This window comes from Buteo buteo, chromosome 19 (genome assembly GCF_964188355.1).
Source record: "Buteo buteo chromosome 19, bButBut1.hap1.1, whole genome shotgun sequence".
NCBI lineage: Eukaryota > Metazoa > Chordata > Aves > Accipitriformes > Accipitridae > Buteo > Buteo buteo.
The window spans coordinates 21,545,913-21,571,909 of record NC_134189.1 but is presented as its reverse complement, the minus strand read 5'-3'; the positions used below and the strand labels follow the sequence as shown (position 1 = coordinate 21,571,909).

The window sequence follows — 25,997 nt, the reverse complement described above, 5'->3', positions numbered from 1 at the left end:
GCCACTGTCTGGGTCACACAGGGACTTGCTGCCTACCTCAACTACAGACAGCACCGTAGTCAGCGAAGGCTCGCTCCTCTGCAAAAGGAAATGAGGAACTCAGTTACACACATGTGAATGCACACAGTGATAAGCACACATCTTTTCCCAGCCAGAGAACTAGGAACACAGCTCCCTACCCCAGAGTAGGAGGGAATCTGCAACCCACCTGGCTGGTAGTAATCGTAGACTTTGATGGTGGCCGGTTTCAGGTTCTTCATCGGAATGACTTGTTCCAGTTGCAGAATAAAAGTCTGAGATTCATCGTTGAGCTTGTAGAGGTGGAAAGAAATTATCAAGGAAGGGAAGAAAGAAGTCATAGCATCTTCATCTTCCCTAGCTTGAATGTTTTCCTGCACTAAATCTCTCTAATCCATTAGAGATTCTGGATTTTAGAAATGGAGTATGTGTGAGGAATAGGAAATGCTAACCCAATGACAGTGAAATTGGGTAAGCTACCTCTGCCCACAGTTCTACCAGTGCTCTTTCCCCATGCCTAGCCCAGCCTTAGGATTCTCACACAGCTCCTTGACCTCTGGCCTCTTGCTCTCTCTCTGCCAAACCAAATGCTTTTGTTCCCACTTACCTTCTCCAGATAAATGTAGACCACACTAGCTTTCACTTCTATTTTCTTAACAATGGTTCTGCGCTCCAGCTGGGATAGGAAACAGTAACACAAGGAAATTTGTGAGCACTTTCCTTAGGGCTTCCTGACCTGAGAGACCCCATGTTGCATTGAAGGGATGGTGTGGAGCTGGACTTTGTGTGGAACTGTGTCTTTCTCACCCATAAGGACTTTAGTGGTTATATCTTTCGTAGTCCCTCCTGGACATCCCTTGTGAGCATCTTGGAGATGAACTATGCTGTCCCTGCTCAGTTAGAGGAATCTCCCACTCTGGGGACAAAAGGCCATGCAGATAATACATAGGACTGATGTGTTGGTCAGCAAATAGGTGCAGGCACCAGTAAAGATTCTTGTTATCTCATCTCACTGACTGCTAGACTGCTCTTAAAGACCTGCCTGGGGGCTGTGCAAATAACCCATCTTTCAGTTTGATGGCTTAATTGGAAAAAAAAAATCTTTTTGGCTAGAACTAGAGTGTCTCTAAGAAATCTAGTCTTAGAATTTCTAGGAAACAAATCCTAGTGTTCAGCACATCCAGAAGCACATTTTATTCCTGACCCAAGGCAGAATAGTGTCAGTGGGAGAAGCTGAACTACCTCTGACCTCCTGTAGCCAACCTCTGTAGGCCATGTATGGAGACGAGAGGTTCTGGTTCAGTTACAACAGCAAAGGGCCCCTGCTAATTTAGTTACCTCATGGCCTGAAATGAACAGTTTCCAACAGGAGCAAGCAGGTGGGACCCATTCACCACAGCTCCTTTTTGTTTTTTATTCCAAAGTCCTTACCAACATCCTGGATCCGGGAGCCAGGACAAATCCGGACAGCAGGGAGACCTCCACGATCACCATGTTGGATGTGACTCTGCTCCCGATGTAGCTGAAGAAGAAGAAACCGTCAGAGGGTCTGACTCTGTGGGAATAGCGCCCTCCCAGCCCCCCTTCCCTCCACCACCATACCCTGTGTGCAGGACCCAGAGCCACGTAGCCCACCCGCGACCAGGGACACGGCAGCCACTGCTCCCTCTCACAGGAGGTAGCCAGCGCCTCCTTTCCCCACTCCTTCCACCTACCAAATTCACCCTCTGCCTTCTCCACCCCAAGTGCCAGGTCCCTCCATTGCAGCCCTGAGGCTTTCCCAGCTGCTGTCCCCAAGCACAGCGTGTCTTTGCTGGAGGAGGAAACAACCCTCGGAGTCACCTGGTGAGGATGCGGACGGTGAGGACACGTGCGTTGGCTTGGCTACAGTTGGTCAACTCTGTGCTGACACGCAGCGTGAAGGTTACAGCAGCCCGCGGGGGAGGCTCGTGGTACCTCAGCACTGTCTGCAGGGCGAGGGCCAGGAGGAGAAAAGACGGGCCAGACGTGATCTCACGCAGGGAGAAGAGGCAGAGTCCTCCACCTCCCCTCTCTCCCACGCTCGTCCCACCGCCTCACCTGAGCAAAGACACAGCTGCTGCCGTGGACCTGCACCAGGAGCTGCCCCGGGACCTCCGTCAGTGCTGCCTGCTGCACCAGCAGCCGCTTCTGGCGGTTGACTTGGAAAGCCTTCCCGAAACCCCTCTGGGACTTCACCCTCACAAGCGCCTGGCCTGATGTGCTGAACGTCCTTGCTGCGTATTTTGCTAAGGCTTGCAAGGCAACGACTGTGTCCTAGAAAGGGAGAGACAGCCACCCCCTCTGAAAGCACCAGCTCTACTGAAGCCGACTTGGAGCAGGAAGACCTCAAGAGGACTCGCCCTGCCAACCTTGGGTGCAAAAGTATATCAATCCACAGGGAGCTACTTGTTACCTGGGTGGAGGCAAAGCCCCCGTAGGCGTTCTGCTGCCGGGTCAGCCATGCCACGATACCAGCTGCAGTTGTCATGTCACCTGCATGCACCCGCGGCTTAGAGAGGTACGCCAGGAGCACGTAGGCTGTCAACTCTATGTCCACGGACTGAGTATCAGGCCAGAAGTCTGTGGAAGCTGGAGAGCTTGGCTTGGGGCTCCAGTGGATTTGTCCTCCTGCAGAAGGAAAAGGAGCATGCAGGCTGCCTGGAGAGCACATAAGTGGGGGTTCACAGGAGACAAGACCCCGAGTGCTTTCAGGGCTCCTTCAGCTAATTCCCTGTGCTCAGGCCAGGATTGCTTTCTTCAGTTTATTCTCCAGGGCTTCATCTGGTCTTAGCTCACAGATTCCTACCTCCTCCCTCAAGAGGATCTTGAAATCCTCCAGGCTGAGGAAGCTTTTTCTGATGAGTCACCCTCACAGCTTGTGAAATAACTTATTGTATTTTCAGTCACACGGTGCAGTTGCTGCACAAATACAAGGTATACGTACAAATACATATGTCATTTTTAAGCACTCTAGCTGGGCATATATTACTCCAGATCCCAGCAGGTGAACAAGAAGCGTTACCCCAACCAGCAGTCAGCACCTGATTTGATGGCCTGTTCCTCCAGTATGTACAGCAGCTCCTGGGTCGTTTCATAGTCCCCAGCCAGGGCAAAGGCATAGGCCAGCACAGCTTCTGTGTAGATGTTGGTGATGTTGTGAACCGCCTGCTGCAGGCAGCGGAGAGTAGCCTGCATCAGCTTGCCCTGTGTTGGGAGGAGAGACACATGCCAAACTCTGACAGGGGCAAAACAGGGGTATAGGGGAGCTCATTCCAAGGATCCGGACTATGTCTTCCTGATGTAGCTCCAGAGAAATTTATTAAATTACACACTCTTTGAGAAAACAGGCAGTGCAGCCCCATTGTGCACTGGGAGCCGTAGCCACCAAACACCATTCACCGTGCCAGTTTTGTAGCGCTGCCTCTTTTGAGGAATGACTTCACAGTTTGGCCAAACATTGGCTCCCTCCCAGCAGCTCCCTACCTGTTCCTGGCCTGGAGAATGCCAGCATTACCGAGCTGACATATCCCCATAGCGGTACCCAGGCATGGGAGCGTACCGGAGAGCAGGAGGGAGCAGGAGCATGCTCACCTTCAGCGGCTGACCCAGCTCCAGCAGTGCTGCAGCCACATATGCCCCCAGGGAGATTTCATCATCCACGCCGCCCTGTGAAGGGAATGCACCTTTCACTAAGTGGTGTTTGGAGGAGGCAGGCAGTGACTCCCCAGAAGGAAAAGCATTCCTTTCACATTCCCCGCCCCATACCCTCTTCTCTTTAAGGCTGGTTGCATGGGTTGTGGGAGTGACTTTCCAGGATCCTTTGGGACCCCACAATCTTTTGCTGTCACAACATCTGTCCAGCCATTCCCCAGCTGTGATGCCTGGCTTGGCCTTCATTTACCTTTAGGGAGGAGTGAAAGAGGCTCCCTTTGGTGGCAAAGCAGCCACTGGGGAGCTGGTTTTGCTCTAGCCAGCGTAGGGCATCCTGGACATTCTTGTCGTCTACATAGATGTATTTTCTGGCTTGGCTGAAACTCTTGACTACAAAAGCTGTCAGCCTAGGAAGAGGATGAGTTGCGAGAGAAAGAGGAACACAAAAAAGGCAACGAGAAAGTCAAAGACCTCCTGGTGCTTGTCCCTGAAGTTAACACTGACATAGTGGGGTGCCAAAAAGCAGTAATTTTCATGCAGAAAGGCACGCTAAAAGTGGAAGTGGTCCACAGGACCCAAGTGGCTCCTGTCCTTCAACCTGGCTCCACAAATGTACTACTCGTACTACTGCTCTACCCAGTCATTTCCCATGGGAAAAACCTCTTACCCCTTCTACTTTTACCCATTGCACTTCATCTCCCCCAAATACCTAGAGACAATCTTAAATCCCCCCATTTTCTTCCTTCCTTTCTCCATTTCTCCCAGACCAGACACCACAGAGTCAAGCTGGGCCAATGCAGGTCTTTCAAACTCTCCCAAGCAACACCTTCCCTGGGAAATGATCTTTTATTGCTCTTCCCTGATCTACCTCCAGCCAGCATGTACCACTCTTGGCTGCCAGGATGCGACCAGCAGTACCTGGTGCTGTCTGTGGGGCAACAGTAGGGCCATAGAGGCAAAAAGGGACCTCCCACCCCCTGGGACCACATCTTTGTTGTTCCACTTTCCCAGAAACTCTGCTGCCCTGCCTTGCTGCTTTTTCAAGTGGCCTAAGTTCCTCAGTCTGTCTCCCTGCCAGAGAGCTCCTGGGGTCTCCATCCAAAAGAAGGAACGCACATTCCATCAGCTTTCCCAGGCACATTAGCTGCTCTGGCCCAGACAGGAAAAATCAGGAGCGAGGGATATTTGCAGTGCTTACCAAGTGTTCCCTTCCCCATCCTGCTGCCCAAAGACACTGTAGGACCCATCTCTGTGCCTATAAAGAAGCTGCGTCTGGTACCCTGGGGAGATGGGAACAGTGATTAATACAGCACAGCAACACGGAGGGGCTAACATTGGCAGAGTGAGTGCAAGGGCAAGAGCTACTGGTAGGCTGGACACAGGGGAAGGCAGAGGAGCAAGGTGGGTCTGTTGTACTTGCCGTTGCGCAGGAATCCTGTCGCCCTCTCCTTGATCTCAGGGGTCAGCTGCCTCGTCTTCTCCAGGTACTGCAGCACATAGACAATGGGGGCAAACAGCACCATGTTCTGCTCCCCACAGCCGTGGGGCATCTGCACCAGGTGGTCCAGGTTCTGCAGGGCCATCCCCATGAGGTCACCTACACAAGGGTGTAAGAAACAAAGCAAGTGTAAGCATGATTTGAGGTGCTTCTCAGCCAGGCAGTGGGTAATAATGCTTTATCTCGGCACAGGAGGAAAACACTAGAGAGAGGAGAAAACAGGAATAAACAACAGAGTGCAGGATGGAGAGAGGTGACTGTTTTGTCTCTTCCCAGCCTGGTATCATGATGCAGAGTGATCACACTGTGGAGTCCCTCAGGAATTTTCCCTTACCAGCTTTTGCGGTCTGAAGGGTTCCAACCATAACAAGTACTATCTGTAAAAGTCTGCAGGTTGCTCACTGTGTGCCGTACAGAGAGACAAATATAAAAGCACGTAGGGAAAGGTTGAGATGTTTCTGGTCTTTAGCCAGGCCTATTCTACCTGGCCATATGTCAAGCATTAAATTGTCAGTAAGCCAGCAGGAGTGCTAGTCAGATGGTGTGAAGGTGTCCATATGTCCTCCAGCCAGCCAGAAAAGCTTTGTATTCAGTTCCTTCCTTTGGGGCTCTGTTGCATAATAGCCATGGCTAATTAGGCCAGGCCTGGCTTCATACCAATTCTGGCACGGGGGCAAATTAGCCCAGTGCAAAGAAGCGTACTGAATGGTAGGTGTGTCGGTCCCAGTAGCCCCTCCAAAGTGTTCTTTTGCAACTTAGTAATGCTGAGAAGGATTTCTTCTCTCCAGGAGCTTCTGTTGTAGCAGCAAAACTTAACAGGGAGACAAGATGGTTATCAGCTTTGCTGATTGTATCTACACAGAACTAGCCAAGGTCTCAAAGTCCCAGTAAAAATAATGGCCTAGACTCTCTGTTCCAAAGTCCTAGCTGGAAAAATAAGGATTATTCTCCTCTGCAGATTACTTTTCCCATGAAAGCCTAAGCACTAATCCAAAAATCTGAAAGCCTGGTGTTAGCAAACCTTGCAGAGAATAGAAACACAGCATCCTCTCTTTTGAGCAGCTTCACGTCAAACAGATCCCCTGACACCATCACCAAGTTAAGCCTTGCTCGCCTGTTACAGCAGCCAGTGAGCCCACAACAGAAGTCACTTACCTGAGAGAGAAATGGAAGCCCTGGCGGATCCCTTTACTACATTGTCAGGGAGGCGAAGGGACACAGGTTCTTCAGCCATGTTTCCTGGTAATGACAGGATAAAGGTGTAGCATGAAAAATCAAGCCAAATGCATCTAACCAGAGGGACAAGACTGGCACAGATAAATGGGACACTGCCTACGTCCCGCTCACACAGACTGCTCCCTACATCTCTCCCAGTCATCGCACCAAGCTCCACTGCCTGGAAACTTTTCAGATTAGAAGAGAGCTGCTGGCCAGGCTGAGTGCTCACCGAGCTTCACAACTCAATTCACTACACTTCACAAGAATCACGGCTGGTCATGGCTCAGCAGAGGGACATCCCGGAGAGACTTGCAGTGCCGCAGGGACAGGGTGGGAGGGCTGGAGCAGCTCTCACTGGAGACTGTCAAGCCCCAGGAATGCCCTGGGGGCTGCAGTGTGGGAAGGATTTTTGCCACCTATGCTCAGTGGCAAATTCAGTAGGACAGCACATGGGGAAGTAATGTTTCTTGTTCTTTCCTGTCTAATAGGATGTGAAATTTCCTGTGTGAAAAATCATTTGAAAACATTGTCTCATCAGACCTCCCACAGTGTAGTCCTGCTCTCAGGTCTAGTTATTTCAGGCTGCAGAACCCACTCAGGCTGTCCACGTACCTCCTCTTGGGCACAGAAGGGAGCTGTAAGACTTCTCCACTAACACACCTTCTGGCTGCCAGGGCAGGAATGTGAACATGGAACATGGAAAACAAGAATACACACAAAATTCCCGAACAGCAACAAAATTTCAGAGCAAGTTCAGGTCTGAATTCAGTGGTTGGTCCCCAGGCCGTCAGGTACTCCATCCTCCTCACCTTTGGCAGGTCTGCACTGAAGCTCCCTGCTCCACTGCTCAAGAGAGCAAGAGCAAGCCTGAGGGACCGGGCTCTCTGGTCAGTGAGCACGTACAAAAGCTCACGTACAATGGGTGATTGAGCAGGGAAAGGTACAGGGTGAAACACAGACATGGTTCATGAATGCAGCTCAAGAAAGAGTACTGCAAGAAGGGAATAGGCTTGGCTAGGTCCTGAGGGGAACAAAGCAAACTGAGCCACAGCCTTGGTATGCTAATGTTGGCCAAAAAATGAGGAGAGAAAACCATTTAGCCCAGCTCAGCCTCCCTTCCCCCAGGGACAGGGATACTCAGAGAGAGAAGTGAGCCTGCTCTCATACTGACCTGGACCAGCAAGCGTTTGACCAGCGTACGCCTCCGCCTCATGGTAGCTGGCAAGGGCTTCCTGCCCCCACACCGTGACGTGGTGTCCAGTACCTCTATCCTCACTGTGATATTCAGAGTCCCTGGCAAATAAATTGAACAGAGCCTGTTTCTTATACCTGTGGCCAAATGGAATCAAATTGATTTAACTGATAGCGGTCCGAGGTGCTTCGGGTGGCTGGTCTTCATAGCCTCAGTGGTTTGGCCAGTAAAGGTGACCCAGCCAGTACTGATGGCTTGTTCAGACACCCTAAGCATGAGGGTACTAGGTAATGCCTCACCAACACCAACTTCATTGCACTACATATGACTAACAACAGAAGGTCCAGCAGCCCCTTGGACCCCAGTGTCCCCTTCCCATTGCATATGAATCACAGCACCAGCAATACAAGGTCCCCCCACCCACATCCATGCGGCCCCTTCCTCCCCAGCTGGTCCCACGGCCCTCTCTTCAACAGTTCTCCATGCCACCCATCCAGCTCTTGCCCTCTCTGATGAGCCTGTCTAAAAACAGAGAAAGCAAGCAGACACAATAGATCATCCAAGCATGAACCACTAAGAACAAACTTCGGGATCCAGAGGAGGCAAAGCTCTGCCAGCTTCTCTGGACCTCCCACTCCCTCTCACTTCAGATTCAGGGTTCCCCATCACTGCTCCCATTTTTGCTGCTGTACCCAGCTGGACTGCTGTCACATTCCACATGAAGGTCTTGGACTCCTCTGCACACAGACACTCCTTGTCCCTGCAGGTCCGGCATGGCTCCACCTGGTAGTCCGGGGATTTAGCCAGGGCCACGTGGATCTGAGGGAACGACAGATGCAGGTGAGCGACTGGGCAACTCAGGAGAGATGTCTTGGCACAACACACTCTAAAACTGGAGGGCACAGTAGGTCTGTCCCACGCCGCGTTACCTGTGGCACAGGCACACACCTGTATGCACTGCTGCAGGTAGTTGAAGACAGTAGCTTTCAGCAGGAAGGTCTCGCCTCGGATGACAGAATATGGCAGCACCACATCCACAAAGAAGGGTTGGACCGTTCTGAGGCTCGTGGTCGGGGCAAGGCCAAATCCCCTCCCCGCCAAGCAGAACATCTTGACTTTCCACTCTGTGGCGGCAGCAGGCGCTGTGACCAGGACATTCCTGCTGCCATTGGAGCTGAGAGGAAGACAGCACTTGCATGAGGAAATTAATCCCATTCTGCTGCAACGGGAAGGCTCAGGACCCTGAGTGAGAGAGGTTACGCAGGTCCTCATGCTTGGATCAACCTCTGCTATATTACCAATGACCTCTGCTCCAGTGGCTCACAGCAAGGCAGCTCTCAGCAATTTGTTCCCTAAATCCATGAACCCTGCTTAAATGCCATCAGTAATGGCTTTATACCCTTCTCCTGAGCAAGATACTGCCCAGACATTCCAGCTCTCTACATTCAGTCAACAGCATGATGTCAGTCAACAGCATGATGTTCTGGAAAGCAGCAGCACCATATCCTCCTGACTGCTTATTCACCAGTCTTAACCTAAGCACTGTGGCAACAAGGGCTACAAATCTAGCTGGTGCACCCACCAAATCGAGAAGTTAGTAGAGTGTAGCCCAATGTGTAAAGAGAGGATACTTGGTGGCTTGGTCTTGAAGTGTAGTGCTCTTCTCTAAACCTGTGTCGACTTCAATTCTGCACCTCAAAGTCTACTAGTCCTTCAGTTTGATGCACTACAGATGCAGGGAAAAGCCACAAAATTCACATGCAGACATCTCTTTACACCTATGGCTGGACTTTTGCACAAATGCAAGTCAGCCAAGACTCAATAACACAGGGATGATCCTTCTGTCCATTTGTAAAGTTTGGCGTCACTTACCCAACAGAGAACAGATTCCAGATCCAAGTTTCAGGGAAATAGTGGTGAAGTTTTCCATGGGTTGTAAATTGGGGTTGTTCCTTAGAGATTCTTTGGTCTTCTGTAGAAGGTCCCCCTGAAAGAAAGAACAAGGAGTCCCACCAGAGTGGGAGAGGTGAACCCTGCCAATGACAGACAGCCTAGCACTGGGGCAAGAGGCAAAGCAAGCAATAAGAGCGATGTGGGAAGAGTCTGGCAGAAGGGAGTGGGCTGATTTGGTAGGAAAGGGAAAATAAGAAGGGAAAACAGAGTGGTAACAGGAGAACCAGCTTGCAGTGGGCTGGTTGCAAGTTTTCCAAGACTTGGTTTTAGACAAAGCCCCTTGGTGACCTGACCCAGAGTTGGTGCTAAAGAGACTAGGGACCTTCATAGAGCCATTTTAACCAACACTTCTGTAATTCTGTAAATAACAATACTGATTGCTTGTCTGCAGAAAACTCAAAGCCCTCTGCAAGCAATGGTTTAAATATCAGTCAGCTTAGTATGGTTATCTAGTGCAACCTGAGATATAGAGGAGGGAAGTGACTGTCCCTGCAGCCACAGGTGGGGACAGAAGCCAGGTCTCAGCACAGCCTGTGGGGTAGTCACTGGGAAACAGATCCTGGCCCATGCTTGGGCTTGTCTGTGCCAGGAAAGGGAATGCCATCCTTTAGTGTCAGGGAGCATCCAGGTAGCAACATATTCAGAGCCCTTTTTATAGGGACCGGGTCGTTCGTGCTGACACTAGTGGACCAGGCAGCTAGGCTGTGGTAGCAGCACCCTTTACTCTTCAGAGAGCTAATATCTACCACCGGCAAACCCCAGAGATCCGAGGGCTCTTCCATCTGGGTGACCTCATGTCCCAGGTAGGCTGAAAGTGCCGCTCACCCACGGTTGGCTTCCTATCTGCCCGATGAAAGCACTGAGGCTTCTTGATTACGAGGTTTGAGAAGATTTTCAGCCCCATGTTCTGTTAGGAAAAGAAGGAGGGCAGGGGAGGCAGAAAAGCATCTGTGAGTGGGGAAGAGCAGCCACTGCTCTTCAAAAAGACCCTGAAAACCATCAGGGCCAGTACAGCCCAGTGCCCGGGCAGCCCAGAGCAGCACTGGCCCAAGCAGGCACAGTGCTGAGGGAGGCATGGCACAGCCTCCCTGATCCCCTCTTTCTCAGGAGATCACTACACCACCACATCTCTTCTGGGGGCCACTGGGACGTCTTCCTCCTCTCAACCCATTTCCAGTGGCAAGGGCACAGAGGAGAGGTGTCAGTGTCCTGCCCCATCCCTTCACGCAGGCTGGAGGGAACAGCTGGATGAAATCTGCCCTCTGAAGTCATGCAGAGGTGTGATGGGGAGCACACACCCCATTCGGCACCTGGGGCTGTGGCATGGGGCCGTCCACAAACACAAGAGATGTCCCTGTGCTGTGAAAGAGCCTCCGAGGGTGTGTGTGTCTTGCTAAATAAAAGAGGACAGGGTCTGATCCCCAGGTCCAAGGCCAAATGGCACTGCCTCTCTTGTGTCCATGCTGGCTAGTCCTTTCTAGAGGAGATCTGCCTTAAAGACAAGAGAACTGCCTGGGAACAGCCAAAACAGTGCCAGAGGGCAGGCTAACAACTAAGCCATATCAATGACCTGTGGTCTAATGCTTGGCATCAGTCCCCATCTCTTTTTTCTTTAATACCGTAGACAAACAGCACACAGCCCAGGACCTCATTCCCAAGCCCAAAAAGCTAAGTTTTGCTGCTCCATGATCTCATCATCTTGCTTTCTGCATCTGTGGAGGGGAATACAGGTGTTCATGCTCATAATGGGATTGTACGTCTCTTGAGGCAGCACAGCTAGGTCAGGACAGACAGCAGGGCTGTCTGGAGAAGGCAAGGAGAAAGATAGTTCAAATGCTCATAATTCCAACAGCTCTGGGAAAAGTCACGAGGTGATTACCCGGAAGAGGTTAAAGATGTCAGGCTGAAAGGAATGTTGTGGTTTCCCTCGTTGCAGAGGTGATGTGAACTGGGGCTGAACACAGTGATCTGAATGCTCTTCTACTTGGGCAGGGTATCCATGTCGGTAGGCAGCAGGGAACAAACCATAGACCTAGGGAAACTCACAGGCACAGAAGAATCGGGCAAGGAGCAGATGCCTCCAGATGCTTCATTCCACCCTCCCCTAGCATACGTATCTGTTCCTGCCCATCTCCCTAGGCAGACCCTGCTTTCCCCTCCACACAAAGACCTCCTCATCCATTAGCCTCCGGCTCCCCTTGCCACAGTCCCTGCCTGCCTCCCCCAGTTCATCCATCACTCACAGGTTTTTGCTTGGTTGCACGGACACTCACCATTTGCCTTGTCAGCTCACTCTCTGGTCTCACAAAGAACATGTTTTCATCCACTGCTTGTACTGCACACAGGGAGCCAGGGGCTGCCTGCAGTTGGAGCTGCACTGGTGACTCTGTGTGGGCTTCTTTAACTGGGAATCCTACCTTGACCTTGAGCAACACACCAGGAAAGGAAATATGAAAAAGAGAGAAAGAGGGGTGAGGAGGCTGACAGACAGGCAGCACAGACAGAAAGAGGGAGACCAGCTGGACTCTTCCCTGCCCAGCCATTGCTATGAACAGAAGTCACTGCTGAAGCTTTCCTGGTCCCTGGGCACAGTGCTGCAGACATCCCCTTCCCCTCTTCTCCCCGGTTCTCTCTTTGAAGGATCTGAGCATGTCCTTCCCTCAGGCTTGCTGACTCCTGCTTGTCAGCTCTCCCCCAGCTGCAGGAGTGAGTCTCACCTGGTTTTCGAAGCACAGGGCAACATCAAAACGGGTGCTGTCAGCTGTTACCCCTCCATTGGGGAAGATGGTGTACACCACTAAGGAAGGCGATGGGGTGAAGTCAGCAGTGAAGGTCAAAGGGATGGAGAAGGAGCCCTTCAACACTGAGGAAGGAAAGGCAAAGTGTTTTCACCACAGCCCCACCGAGATGTCCTTCCGCCCTCCTTCTTTCTTCTGCTTTATAATCCCACAATGTCAAACCAATTTCTGCTGCTTCTCTGTCTGCCCTCTCCCTCCATTCTCTGACCCCATGTGCTCCATCTTCCCACAGGTTCTCCCAGTCTCTCTTCCCATCGTTGTTTCCCTTGTTCTTTTCTGCCTCTTCCAGCTGGCACAATTGCTTCCTCAGCCTCCCTCTGTCCTGTTCACTGAGTGCCCAGGACCTATAGATTCAGGGAATTTGGGAAACTCTGGCAACTCTCACTGCCCGACCTGGAAACCAGGCACAACTGTTTCCCATTGTCCAGCTGCTGCAGACTTACTGTTCAGCTTCCCGACCTGGACAATCCTCTGGCCCCTGACAACAATTCCAGCCTTCCCAGTGACCTGTGGGAGGAGGGACACGGGATGAGCAGACTGTTGTGTGACACCAGGGCACAGTCACCCTCACCATGTGCATCTTGCCTCCTAAGCAACCTCAGAAATAAACTGTGGGTCCAATCCAACCCTACACCTTGGGTCCTGCATATTTGCAGGCATCACAGTGTGGGAGGAGAAGCTTTAACACATGAGATTCTGGTCTGGTCTGTCCAGTTAGGACCACGGATGACTAGTGCATTCACTGGAGATAAGTGAGAGACAGCTAAGGCACTTCCCCTCTAGTAGGCAGCTCTCCCAACAGGACCAAAAGCCATTTATTTCCACTGAGCAGCTGTTTGATAAGCAGAGTGAAAAAGTGATTCCCCCATCCAGTTTTAAAGGGAGACGAGTTTGACAGCAGACTCTGCACAAGACGTTTACCGCTGCAGCCTTGGCAGAGGCTAAGGGGTGATGGGCTGCGAAGGTAGAAGCCTCCTCCCATCCATGGAGGTGACTGGGAACCCAATACCAGGATCACACTGTGGCCAGGCTGAGCTCTACCAGGTGCAGTGTTCACCCAGGTCTCCAAGTTTTTCCTGTCATGCCTGCAGGGATGATCTAAATTACACCCTCAACATTTCACTGGGGTCTGGTCCCATCAGTGCAGCCTTTCCCCCCAGGTTCTCTACTACCCTTACTCACATAATATGCAAAACCTATACGGCTGGTGTCTTCTCCCAGGTCATCGCGACTGAGCGTGAAGGTCACCTGGACATTCTGCTTCAGCCCACAAGGCAGTGTTTCTGTGAGTGGGTGTATGTCCAGGAAGCTCTTGGTTGTGACGTGGAAGGGCTGCAGGTGATGGTAAGCGTTTGCGTAACTGAAGTCAGGTTTCCGAGATGTGTGTGTGAGATCCTCCAGTGTGAACCTTCCCTGGGAGGGGACCAGAGACACACAGAAATCATGAGTTTCATGCTCCAGTGCTTTGTTAGGATGTCATCAGCCTGGTTTGGGAAAGGTTGTTGCTTGGTGCCTTCCTGCTGGCTCTGCACAGACAGAGCTGTGCGGGGACCCCAGGCCTGGGCTGGCAGGGGGGCTGCAGGGCAGGAGTGGGGAGCACTGGCAGAGCTCAAGGATTCTAACTTTCCTGTATGCAGAGGTGAGATTTACCTCCAAAGATACTGAGGAGCTGTTCCAGGCAGTTGTGTCCAGGTTGAACGATGCTATTCCACTGTCATCCGTGATGTATGTTTTGATAAACCGACGCCTCATGAACCTTATCACAAGATAAACTTTTCTGTTTTTCATACCATTTCCATAGTGATCCTGAAGCTTAATCTGGTGACAATAGGGCGAGGCAGAAAAGCCAAAGTCAGATATTTCTTCCAGTGTCATACCCAAAATCTTCCTCCCTCTGACAAATATAGAGCCTCCTGTGTAAGTGGCCTTAACTTCAGTCTGGCCCCAAGACGACAGACCTATAAAAGTCCCTCATCTGTAAAGCTAAGCTGAGAGTGATTAAAACCTGTCTGCTCCAAAAGGTGTGTGTGGCTAGAGCATGAGGGGCTCATGTCCTAGCCAACAGCTGAGACATCCTTGCATCCCAGCACCCCTGCTGAGACATCACGTATTGCTCTCAGCAGAAGCCGGAGGTGTAAACACATCAGGGAATCTGAAATGCAGAAACTGGGGCCGCACTGTCAAGTAATGTGACATACTGCAAGGTAAAGCACTCTGGCTGAGGAACAGAAAATGGTTTGAGTCAGCAAAATTTACTAGACACTAAATTCCTTGGCAAATGATGGGGAGGGAAGAAGCAAGGGGAAAAAATCACCTTCCCCCTGTACGGTACTCCAGGGATGTAATATGCACTTGGTGTCTCAAACACTGCCCTTGCAGCTGTCCTGGAGATGAGGATTTGGCTGGAGGTGTTGATCTGCACCCCTGTTGGAAGGCAGAGCGCAAGGGAAGCAGAGTCAGTATCAGAGGTGACTACTGCGCCCTACTTTAATCTCGCTTTGTTATTCCCAGCCCCTCCGAGCAGAGTGTCTCAAACTTCCTTCCCGACACCAGCCCCGTTCAAGGTTTGGAGGCTGCTCTTTAAGGTGTCTCCAAGCCCCTTTGTGGCCTCACGGACCACGCTCCCAGCCTACCTCATCCGCCGGCTGCTGGCAGAGTAGCTCTGCATGGACACAGCCACTTCGTGGGGCAGGACCGCTCTCCGTGTCCTCTGATGGTCCCAGCACCAGGCGGAGGGGGAGGTGAGCCCACTCTGACCCTCACACCCCCACGATGGTCCCCCTCGCCCTTGCACCTTCTCTGCCGAGCCCCCGGGTACCTGTGCCCATCTCCAGGAGAGAGGCTTCTGCATAGAGCTTGCCATCCTCCTCGCTGGGAGCCAGGCTGAAGACTGACGTGCTCACCGAAGGGGTAAAGCACCCCTTGCTCACGGTCTGCAGTAGGAAGTGGTAGGGGTTATTTGGGGCTGGGGAGAAGGGAAGGAGTCAGAAGTAGAAGGTATTAGTCATTCTGTCATAACTGCTGACTGCAGTAATGACGACTGCAGTAATGACTGACCGTGATAATGCAGACTCACATATGGGTAGATATGGTTCACATTTTAAATTCTGTGTTTTCTATTTTATATGCATGAATATGTGTAATTTGTATTGTAGAAATACGTAACAAAACACGCACACACTATGCCAGCATAGTCACCATGTTGGCAACTTTCCAGTTTTAGTAGAAAACTGAAGACTGCACTAACTGGATCACAGAGCGAATATATGAGTGTTTTAATAGATCTAGGTAGAAGAACTGCAGAATCAAATGAAAATTCAAAGTAATGAATTCCAGAGCTGGAAGATTACAACTAACTTAACAAGTCATAATGACAAATCATAAAGCATGAAAAGTTTTCAACCATATATGTACAAGGGAAGAGCCCAGCTATGAAATACTTTGTTAGGAATGGAAAGATGTAATAAAGAAAATATAAAAATACACAATATATAAATATGTAAAAAGAGAAAGTAAAGTATAAAAGCCACTATGTGATTTGGCTATGGAATTAACCATGTCTCGACCATATGTTAGTGTCCTTGTGCAGCTCCAGGGTAGTTTCACCTTAACATGGTAATTTTGCACGTGAGAAAGTTCTATTAATTGCTGTTTCTTACACTGTATCAATTTCTGGCAAGTTATACTTCTTTCTAGAAAGAACAGAACTCTAAATCTTTCTGTGCTATTCCTCTTTTCTAGTCCCTATAATTAATAAGCAAAGTTACAAAGAAGAACTTCTGTGGGTAAAGGTCTCTCAGTTGGTCTGAGCAACAATAATTGCATTCACTGAATAAAAACAATTACTTATTAGTCTACATATACATTACAGAGGTTGGCAAACCTTCCCTACATTGCAGTTCATTCTGTTCACTCAGCCCTTGACACTTCGTCCTGTGCAGTGCTCCTTCACTACCCGTGTATCTTCCAGGATTTTACTCACCGGACCGCTGTATTCCCTACAGGTGTCCTTGCTGGCATTTTGAGGATGTCTCCTTGCCTTCTGGCACAAAGTCACCCGCATGGTCCCTTGCACTGCTTTCCCATAGCTGTACCTGCAGGAAGAACACCAGCAGAGCTGCTGAGCAGAGGCATTGCATGTTTTGCTGAGCACATTGCCCCATAGAGGTGGCCTTTCTGATGAAGGTCTTAATGCAGCTGGTAAGCAGGCAGACATACATGAAAATACAGCACGTGTGTACTTGGGGAGTGCAATAGCACAGTCCTGCATCCAAAAGAGGCAGAAACAAAGCACAAACAGGAAAGGACCCTCTCTCTGAAGCTCTCCCACTTCTGGGTGTTTGCTGTCTTGGAATTGCAGGTAGGCACAGAGAGCTGACCTGAGCTGATGGGTCCATGCAGCACGGAGCAGCACCCAGTGGACATATTAGCTCAGGTGTGAAAGCAGCAGAAAGCTGTGTCCCTGCAGACAGCAACAGCAAGTGCGTGGTATGGCAGTAACAGAGCTACAGAGTGATCTCAGACCTGCCTCACTACGGGCATACCTCGTCATCTGGACTCTTGTTTCCATCATCAGACCTGCTCTGCTGTCTTTTGCAAGGTACAGCAGAAGTGTGCCCTTGTCAGTGCAGATGTTTCCCCTGCCTGCCTTGCTGCCTTTCCCTGCTTTGACTCCTCTCTGGCTTTCCCTGCAGAGCAATGCTCCTGACAGTATCAGTAACAGAAAGACATCTATAACCCATCCTGGGGATGCAGAACGCTGTACTGTTTACTACTAGAGCTTCATATGGTCTAATTTTAAATGTCCCAATTAATGAGAAATTATGTCAGACCAGCAGCAAAGAGACACCAAAAGTCCCCAGACAACCCAGCCCCAAATACAAATGAGCTCACCCCCTTTATCTCTTTACAAAGTGCTTTCCGGATCATTCTCCTTCCTCCTTTGTGCTTATACCATCTGAGTTCATGCCTTCCTTCACACCTTCATCTGCTCCGTTTTTGCTAATGACTACATAACTAGAGAAACCCACCTGCTGCTTCTAAGAAGGTACTAAGTTCAGCAGCATGTAAGTGAGAAGGAACAGCACAATTTTCTAAAGAAACATCAGTTCCTGCTCCTTTACTTTAGTAGGACTTCAGATACGTGTTTTTCCCCACATAAGGTCTTTCAAGGCTGGACACACACAGCTTCCAGAGCAAGGTATCACCTGCCTAGGACAAGTCTCCCTATAGCTGGATGGTGTCTCCCATGTGTGGCTCGTGTACCTTTTTCCCCTAGAAGAACCCATCAGTTTGACTCTTGCACTATTTGGGATTCTTCAAAAAGAATGACTGTTTGGCCCTTCTTGAGCCACTTCTTCTTGATGGATTCAAGAGATAGAAGATGTACGGAAGGAGAGACACTGTTTTGACGAGCTCTTTCCTTTTCCCTGAACATCCTCCTTACCTGCCACACACACGCAGTGGGAAAGTTTTTTCTGAAGCATAAATCTGAGCTGGTCCCTCAAAGAAAACACCAAACTTTTGCAACACTGGAAGAAAAAATACAGTGTTATGCCATCAAACACCTAGACATGGGGTCCCAAAAGGGAAGAGTGAGTTCATGTAAGGCTGGAGTCCCATGAAGGAACACATTCATGAGGTAAAAGCAAGGACTAATTAAAACCAGGGAAACCAAAGAAAGAACCCCCTTTTTTCCCCCACTATATGAGCAGTCTCACAGAAGTCTTTAGTGTATTCTCACTCTGTGCCAGCCTAGTTGTTAGCATGTGCCTTCTCCAGGAATCTCCAGCACAATCTCTTCTGTGTTCATTTCTGATATCACCCACTCTATAGATCTGTGTTTAATCCTAGCTCTCAGACAGTAAATCTTAGGTTACAATGTTTGGCTAGATACTGTCATACAGACAGAAACAAGCAAGTTTTTCCATCCCATTCTTTGTTCTCCGTACTCCATCTTACCAGGTTCCTCCACCTTAAAGGTACTGGACGCTTTTGGATTCACCACGCTGATGGTGTAAGTCCCCAGGGAGAGTTCGGCAGCTAACTGGAAAGAGAGATCTGCAATGCCCTGCTTTGGTCTCACATCCAGCCACTGGCCAATGCGGTTTTGGTTTGGGTCCTGCAGTCCGAGGGAAGGAAAGAAGAGGCAGTCGTCAGCAACACCTGCTATCCTCTACCCACAGCCCACTGGATTCAAAGGCATTTCAGAGATTTCAGAGGCTTTCACAGGCTCCTGCTGTTTGTTTCCCAGATGGTGCTGAAGTGACCTAGGTGCTGGAACACCAAGAGAGGTGAACCCAATCCACCCGGTGTTACTCTACGCTGTACTGCCATCGAAAAAGAAAGTAGGGAAGGTCCTGATATTTAGATTCTCCAGTCTTACACAAAGATGAACTGTAACAGTTAGCCAAAGCCTGGCTGGCATTCCTGAATGTAGAAATGTATGGAAGCTAAACCATTTGGATCGTCAGTGCTTGTTAACGAGATGCATGGGGACAGACTATGTGTGTGCATGTGTATACATAGACCCTAACAAAAGTAACTTGACTCAGCAAGAAAGCAGCCTGAGTATACTGAAGTACCTTTCCTCATAACACCTGAAGAGTCTGAAACACCCACCTGGACTTCCACCACGGAGTACTGCAAAGCAAACAGACAGCAATGTCAGAAACTGGCACGACATAGCAACCTGCATATAAACTTATCTTACCCACTCAGCCCGTGTGCTGTGACAACAGCACCAGTCCCAAGCATTACAATGCAAGGAGCTTGATCCTACCAAAACCAGGAGAACGGCTTTGAAATAGTAAGGAAAATATGTAACATAAAAATCTGTGCTATTCTTTGGATTTGCTTTTTGATCTCTGAATTTTTAAGATGCACTTTGATAGATACTCTAAAACTGTGAAAGCTAGAATTTACTATTAAAAAAAATGGAGAGAAGTGGAGAGACTCACAAATACCATCATCCCAAGTTCACAAATATTAAAATGTATCAGCTTTGTAACATAAGTCCCAAGAATTAGCAAAACTGCATCACCTATAGGAAGAATACACCCCACATTGTCCTGTAAAATCCCTGGCCTAGGAGATAAGGATTGGAGATACGAATTTCTGCTGACTGCAGCTGACAGTAACAGGGAGGGACAGAGAAGGACATACTTCAGCCCTCCTAGGCCTATTAATTCTCTGTTTGTTCTTATATCACTGCAGCTATCAGCCCGGAGGCAGTAGTGGTGAAGGACACATGATTTGGGAGCACAAGGCATAAGGAGGCAGGAGCAGGGGCTTGGGAGAGTAACTGGTCTGTAAACAGAAGACCACATGTAATTCACATTATTCATCATTCTAAGCTTTCATGCAAGTTATCATACACAGCTCTGTTTTCACTGAAACAAAAAAAAAAGTGCAGGTTAACTATTTTCATAACTTGAATCTAATGTCAATGTGAAAACAAAACATGCTGGTGAATTGCACCTCTGTTATCTCCAACCCATCTAATTTACGAACTATACATTATAGCTTTAATGCTGCAGTGCACTCAAGCCTCATAATAGCTTTGGTTAAACATGACCTCGTGAATTTTCATCAGAGCATTCTTAACAGTTATAATGCTAATTTACCTATATTCACACACAGACATCAAACGTGTATGCTCAAATATCTTCATGAGACAGTTGTAGGCATGGAAGTAAATGTATTGTTTACTCTATTATCTAACTAATATAAGAGACATGACTTCTCTGTTGGGAGGAAAAAGAAGTGCATGATCCTAGGCCCTCACCAACAGCCTGAAAAAAGAGGAAATGAAGTCAGCAATAAAGAAGCCAGAAGAATCCCTCCCTTTATTTCAGTCTAGAGGGATTTGATCCAACTCTCTGCTCACGTGTGCCCTTCAGTATTTATCTGTCATGGCACGAATTCCCGTTGGCTCTCCTTAAATTGCCTGAGGACAGAAGAGTGTGAAATAGCTATAGCTGCTGGCTGCAGGTATAATTGCTTACCGTAGCAAGATGCTAGTCTTGCAGTTTCCTGGCTAGCACATATGCAAGTCTCTGGCAACTTCTCACTCCCTTGACATGGGGAGAATAAGCTGCTGCCAGCAGCAAGTCAGCATAATTTGGTTATACCTTTTTCTCTCTTTTCTTTTTTTTTATGATCAATTCATGCGTAACCTTTCCCTTATCAATTACTTTTACTTAAGATTTTGCAGATACGTCACAGCTTGCTTCAGACCCTCCTGCCACCCTTAGGTGCAACACACTCCACAAAGTGCTGAGATTTCCAGAGCTGTGGGAGGGGAGCTTCGGGTCCGGCTGAGCCTGTACACAACTTGTCTGGTAATTGTGCCCATGGCCAGCAGCCCACGGATGTCCCCAGAAGCCCTGCCTGGGGTTTGGGGTTTTTTTTGGGGGGGTGGGCAGGGGGGCAGGTGCATGCAGCTCCTGGGCTGCCCTGCACAAACTCAGCTAGCGGGGAGCGCTGGCCACACTCCCCAAATACCAGCAGCAGTGCCGATCCTCCCACCGGCCAGCAGCCGTCCTGCGAGAGCGACAGCAGAGCCGTTGGCAAACAGGCATTGCTGCTCCAATTTAGTTTAGTAGAGGGCTGGTGTTGGCCGCCCTGGGTGCTGCAGACATTGGGATTGTCTCAGCCTCCACGGCGTGGGGTTTGCAGAGAAGGCAGAACTGACAGAGGGAGCCCGGAGACGTGCTCGCCTCCACTGAGATGGGCTTTACCTTGCTGTTAACGGGAGCAAAATCTTCGGTCAACGTCACGATCCGGAATTTCACTGAAGGGATAAAACAAAGAAGAGCACGTTATAGAGGCTGAGCGCGCTCAGGACCAGACTTGCCCCGCACTTGCCTTGCCCTGAAATCACAGCTCCCCACATAGCCCTACCAGCAGCCCCCCCGTCTGCCCTGCAGCCCCCCTTACCCCTTGCTCAGCCCTCCTCACTGCATCTTCCCCCCAAACACGTGGCAGCAGCACAGCAGCCAGCCTCACAGTTTAGGGTCTTTCCCACGGGCTACACTTGGAGTTACCTTTTATTTCCCCATCTGCAGCGTGAGCAGACCAGTCCTACCTGGCCCCGGCCAAGAAGACCACACTCAGGTCTGCTCCCTCTTCCAAGCCAGCTCTGCTCCTACAGCATGTGAGACCAACCCTTCCAGTCCCCTCCTGCCCCTAAAACACGGTGTACGGACACATCGCTCCAGAAGGCAGCAGAGAGCTTCCCCCTTCGTCCCCATGGAGGCTGCGTGGCCCAAAGCACTCGGCGAACCGCTCACAGGAGACTGGGAACAAAGTCCAGCAGGTCAAGGCAGGGGAACGGTTGGGGTGCTCCATGCAATGCTCACCTGTCTGTCCCGGGTTATAGACGGGTTTATCCATCTGGATGAAGGTGCCTGTGCCAGCCCTGCGGATCAGGACTTGCTTCTCTTCATTGGCGCTGAAGTAGTGGCCGTTGGAGATGCGCAGGCGGACAGTGCCCACCTCCTGGCTGCCTGCAGGTTGGGGGACCTAGGACACAAAAGAGGAGCCACCAGATTAGCAGGCAGTAGGAGGGGACAAGATGGCTTCAGAGCAGCGCTCTCCTTGCTCCTGCTGCACTGCGAGGCCAGCCTCCTCTCCGTCTTACTCTGCAGGCCAGCACAGGGTGTCCGTGGAAGCACAGGGGACAATACTTTTGCACTTGGGACAGATCTTCGATGAGAGGAAAAGGGAGCCTGTTCTGGCACAGAAATTGTGTCTGCCCCTTCACAGGACCACTGTGAGAGCCTGCATGGAGTGAGATGGAGAAAAGTTAACCCAAGGGAAGAAAAGGTCTATGTTGATGAGAAACCTGTTTCCTAGAGTGTGCAGGTCACAGAGGCTGAAATCCACTCTTATTCATCAGTGCAAACCAAGAAAATAAGGTTCATGAGCTTGGCAGATGAGAAAGACTTGTGCTGAGCTTGTGTGCACACCCTCCCATGTCTTTCCTAGTTCTCCAGCACATTTTCCAGCCCTTAAAGAGAAGCTTGGAGGGAAGCAGACATGATGGGAGGCTGTCTGAGATGGAAGGTCTGGCTCTTCCTGCATCACGATTCACAAACACCACCCTGTGACAGTACTTCCTTCTCAGAGGAGAGAATGAGCTGCCCAGGTACCATTTGGGTGCCTCTAAGTGCCTCCATCCTCCCCAGTCCTTTGGTCCCAGGCCAGGCAGCCTTCCCTTGGCGTGCCACCAGGATGGATTGTGAGAAAACCAGCGGGAATGGTATCATGCAGACAGACAAAGGCAGGGAGCAAAGACACCAGGCTCCCACTAAACACTCTCCCTGACTTTCCATACACTCCTTTCCATGCCCTTTCTCCTCCTGTCATCCTCATTCTCTATTTCTCTAGTGAGGAGAGTTGAGCCAAAAAAGCACACTGGCAGCTGCCAGCTAGAGGTCCCTGCCAAGAACGATCCTGACCTGAAATTTGGAGCACTCAAAGATCCAGTTGTTCCGGACGACCTTGCGGTAGAGGCTGAGGTTGCCAGATGGATGCACAAGAGTTAAGGCCACACGAACAGGCTTCTCCACCCCACGGAGGTCCAAGCACACTCTCTGAGAAGAGGGGTAGGGCAGTGCAGCTGGAACGATGATCAGATACCTCCTGCAGTGGGGAAACAAGACATCACATCCTGGGAGTAGTCTCACCCACTTTTGGTCCTCTACGGTCTGAGGAAGCAGGAGGGTTTACCACCTCTCTGGGGGCGGGAGATGCTGCTCTGCTGGAGTGAGAGGGACAGATTAACAATGAGAGTGTGAACCTCTCACAGAGGTAACAGAAGGTATATAGTAAATTTAAGATAAATACAAGAGACGTGCTTTCAGGTGTCCTCAGGTCACACCGGTGTGTACATGGTTTTGGAGGATGCTACAGTAGTGCAGAGAAATATATACAGTAGAGACCATCTCTGCTTCTGCAAAGGGAACCATTCTTAGGTGTTCCCAGTACACATGGAAAATGCAACAGTCCAGCCCCTCGACAGAAAAGGAATCACCCTTCTTGCTTTGAGATGGCTCCTCAACTACCTTGGCAGCAGACTGGTTCCTGCTTAACCATCCCCAGCCCCGTAGCTCTTTTCATTTGCCCTTCACTCTACCCTACACCTTTCCTTTCAGCCCGCCTCAGACTGCAGTCCCTCACTCTTCTTGCTCCCACCGCCAGTCCTCACCTAGTTCTTGTACTGCAGCAACATCCACGAGTGAGGTTCCCACCTTCAGGAGGACCCTAAGTTCATAACAAGGCTTGTGGTGTGCTGTGTACCACCCCATGTCTATCCCTTCCAGGACATGACTCAGAGTGTCCCACACTCTCTCCCTACTGTCTTGGCCCCTCCCTCAGCATCACAACTATCAATCACCAGATTTTTAAATGGCACTTACGGTTGTGCCACTATCCCCAGGGTGTAGAACAGGCAGCTCAGGAGGAAAGTAGTCCACATTTTCATGGGAGACTCCCAGAGAGGTGGATTCCTCTGGAAGGCTGGTCACAGACAAGGTAGGGTGCAGCTTCTCTCCTTCCAAGTTCTCCAGGCCACCTGCTGTTGTTGCCGTTTCTCCCAGGAAGCAGAGAAGAAGCCCCAAAGTTTCCTTCCTTCTGCCTCATTCCTGTGTTTATAGTGCTGCAGGCACAGGGTTGTACCATCCAGGATGTTCTCCAGCCAATCCAAGTCTTTTTGGACTCCAGCCTCTCTGCTCTCCTACTCCCCTGTGGATGGACCAGCATCATTCGGACAAATAAATGTGTTTTTTCTTTTGCTAAGCAACAGCCTGTTTCCTGTTCACTGCACTGACCCTGCTCCCTGTGCCAGTCGCAGCCCCAGTCCCATTGTTTTGCCTCCAGCTGGATTGTCCCACAACCCCTTGGCACGTGCCCCCGGCTGGAGCTCGCGGTGAACTCTTGTGGTCACACTGTCCCCAAGCTTTCTGAGTCTGCAAGCTCCCGAGGCAGGTCTCCACGTCAAACAGGAGACCAGGCTTTGTACAAAATAAGTATATATGTATAGTGCTCTGCTCCTCCACGGAGTACTGCCTTACCCAGCAGGAGAGCGCAGAGAGCAGGCAGAGCTGGAGTCCTCACCTTATCTCTGCCCTACTGGTATTTTGGGTTGATGAGGAAATCTAACAGCTGCCGTTCAGCTATGTCACGCAGTCCTCTGTGGTCCAGTTCAGGGCCAGCTGAGACACACACTCGCCGGTGGAAAAGAGGGTTGAACATCAATCAGGCAGGTCAAAACCTGCACGGCTTGAGTCCTCTGCTGTTTTCTCTTGCTACCAAGAAGCTGTGGCTCTAGCCCCAGGTAATGGGAACACCTGCTATCTAGTTTGGGAGATTCTTTCCACATGCTAATTTTATATCTGTTAGTCTACTGATTATACTGAACTTTTCCCTGAGTATCCTACCATAATTGAAAAGAAAATTTGATTCTTGAAACTACTTACTCTTAAAATAAGTTCTTCTATTTTAGCGTAACAGCCATTTCATATCAAAATGCACTACTTAATTTATCCTCCAGTACAAAACTGAGCTCTTAAATACATAGGGCCTAGTAATATTTCCCTTTTCTTTACAAAAGACTGATGCATAACAAGGAAAGTAGGGTTTGGGGCTACACTCAGACACACACACACTAGGCAGATACAAATCCTCTCTCCTTTTTCTCCCCACCCCAGGCTTTGTTCAGCTCAGAGCTGCTGGTGCCAATGGCTGAGAAAAAGGTTCGAGTGCACCTGGATAAACAAGCAAACAGGAACTGGAGCAAGAACATGAATCACTCTCCGACACTAGGCTGCCCTTCATTTCTTTCCGTGGGTCTCAAAAAGTACAGGCAGTGCCTGCTGAACAATCCCAGCTGACATTTGTTTGTTCACAGTAGATCCACAGCGGTTCCTGGGGACAGCCAGATCCCTCATAACAGCACAGGGGCTCACGATGGCAAAGGTGTTGAGGGTCCTGGCTCCTACCGACTCCAGCAGCCTTTTTGTGAGAGTGGATGCATAAATACCTCCGAAGTCCTGGACTTAGCACTGATTGAAAAACCTACATCCTGAGCAATCAACCCAATCCAACACCCAGACAATGAAGCAGAATGAAATAAATGTTGGAGCAGCAAAAAACGAAGTCGCGGGCTTGGTGTGCGTGATTCATCTGAGTCAGCCCCATCTCCATCTCCCAGTACCGGTATGGTGACCAGTTGCTCGTGGCCAGGAGGCACTGGGGAAGCGAGCACCTCTTCACAGGGCTCTGCACCCACTGGAACTTGTGGCAGGGCACACGGTACCTGTGCCGAGATCCTTCCCCAGCCCGCAGACCCATCGATCTCTTGGCCCAGAGACTGTCAAGATGCACACAAGGAGTTGAGGCTGGATTTGTGTCCCCGGAGCCAGGCAATCCTCGGTGCTCGAGCAGCGGAGCTGATCACAAGCTAGATACAAGCACACGCACCACCGAGATTCCAGGTTGGATCACCGCAGCCTCTCAGTTTCGTGAAGGATAAACACATGAGTGTGATGTTTGACACCTCCTGCTCTAAGCAGAGAGGGGGAAGTTTAGGCCACAAAAAAATCAATGTGTTTTGTACAAGGGGTTTTTTCCCCATCTTTAAATT

The 25,997-nt window shown here is 50.0% G+C and overlaps 1 protein-coding gene across 1 annotated transcript; it reads right to left on the bottom strand.

The window, feature by feature from the left end:
• Nucleotides 1-37: 37 nt before the first annotated feature.
• Nucleotides 38-23,831, bottom strand: LOC142042082 (alpha-2-macroglobulin-like protein 1). The gene is made up of 35 exons (XM_075051586.1): nucleotides 23,773-23,831; nucleotides 22,813-22,996; nucleotides 21,712-21,874; nucleotides 21,091-21,143; nucleotides 18,971-18,991; nucleotides 18,311-18,470; nucleotides 17,796-17,880; nucleotides 16,332-16,443; nucleotides 15,168-15,282; nucleotides 14,664-14,773; nucleotides 14,000-14,167; nucleotides 13,532-13,762; nucleotides 12,793-12,856; nucleotides 12,269-12,414; nucleotides 11,825-11,974; nucleotides 11,431-11,583; nucleotides 10,377-10,458; nucleotides 9,471-9,585; nucleotides 8,547-8,772; nucleotides 8,291-8,417; nucleotides 7,578-7,699; nucleotides 7,019-7,073; nucleotides 6,344-6,427; nucleotides 5,111-5,287; nucleotides 4,889-4,970; nucleotides 3,941-4,097; nucleotides 3,631-3,705; nucleotides 3,081-3,243; nucleotides 2,453-2,667; nucleotides 2,098-2,313; nucleotides 1,861-1,985; nucleotides 1,450-1,540; nucleotides 626-694; nucleotides 209-311; nucleotides 38-78 (listed from the first exon to the last, which is right to left on the bottom strand). Exons 1-35 carry the CDS (start codon nucleotides 23,829-23,831, stop codon nucleotides 38-40), a joined length of 4,299 nt encoding a protein of 1,432 aa, XP_074907687.1.
• Nucleotides 23,832-25,997: the final 2,166 nt, after the last annotated feature.

Coding starts and splice junctions, on each gene's coding strand:
- LOC142042082 (XM_075051586.1), bottom strand. CDS start 23,831: ATGTGGACTACTTTCCTCCTGAGCTGCCTGTTCTACACCCTGGGGATA. Junction 11,584..11,824: donor GTGAGCTGACAAGGCAAATG/GTGAGTGTCCGT, acceptor GAGTTTCCCTAG/GTCTATGGTTTGTTCCCTGC. Junction 8,773..9,470: donor TGGAATCTGTTCTCTGTTGG/GTAAGTGACGCC, acceptor TCTTCCTCTCAG/CTCCAATGGCAGCAGGAATG.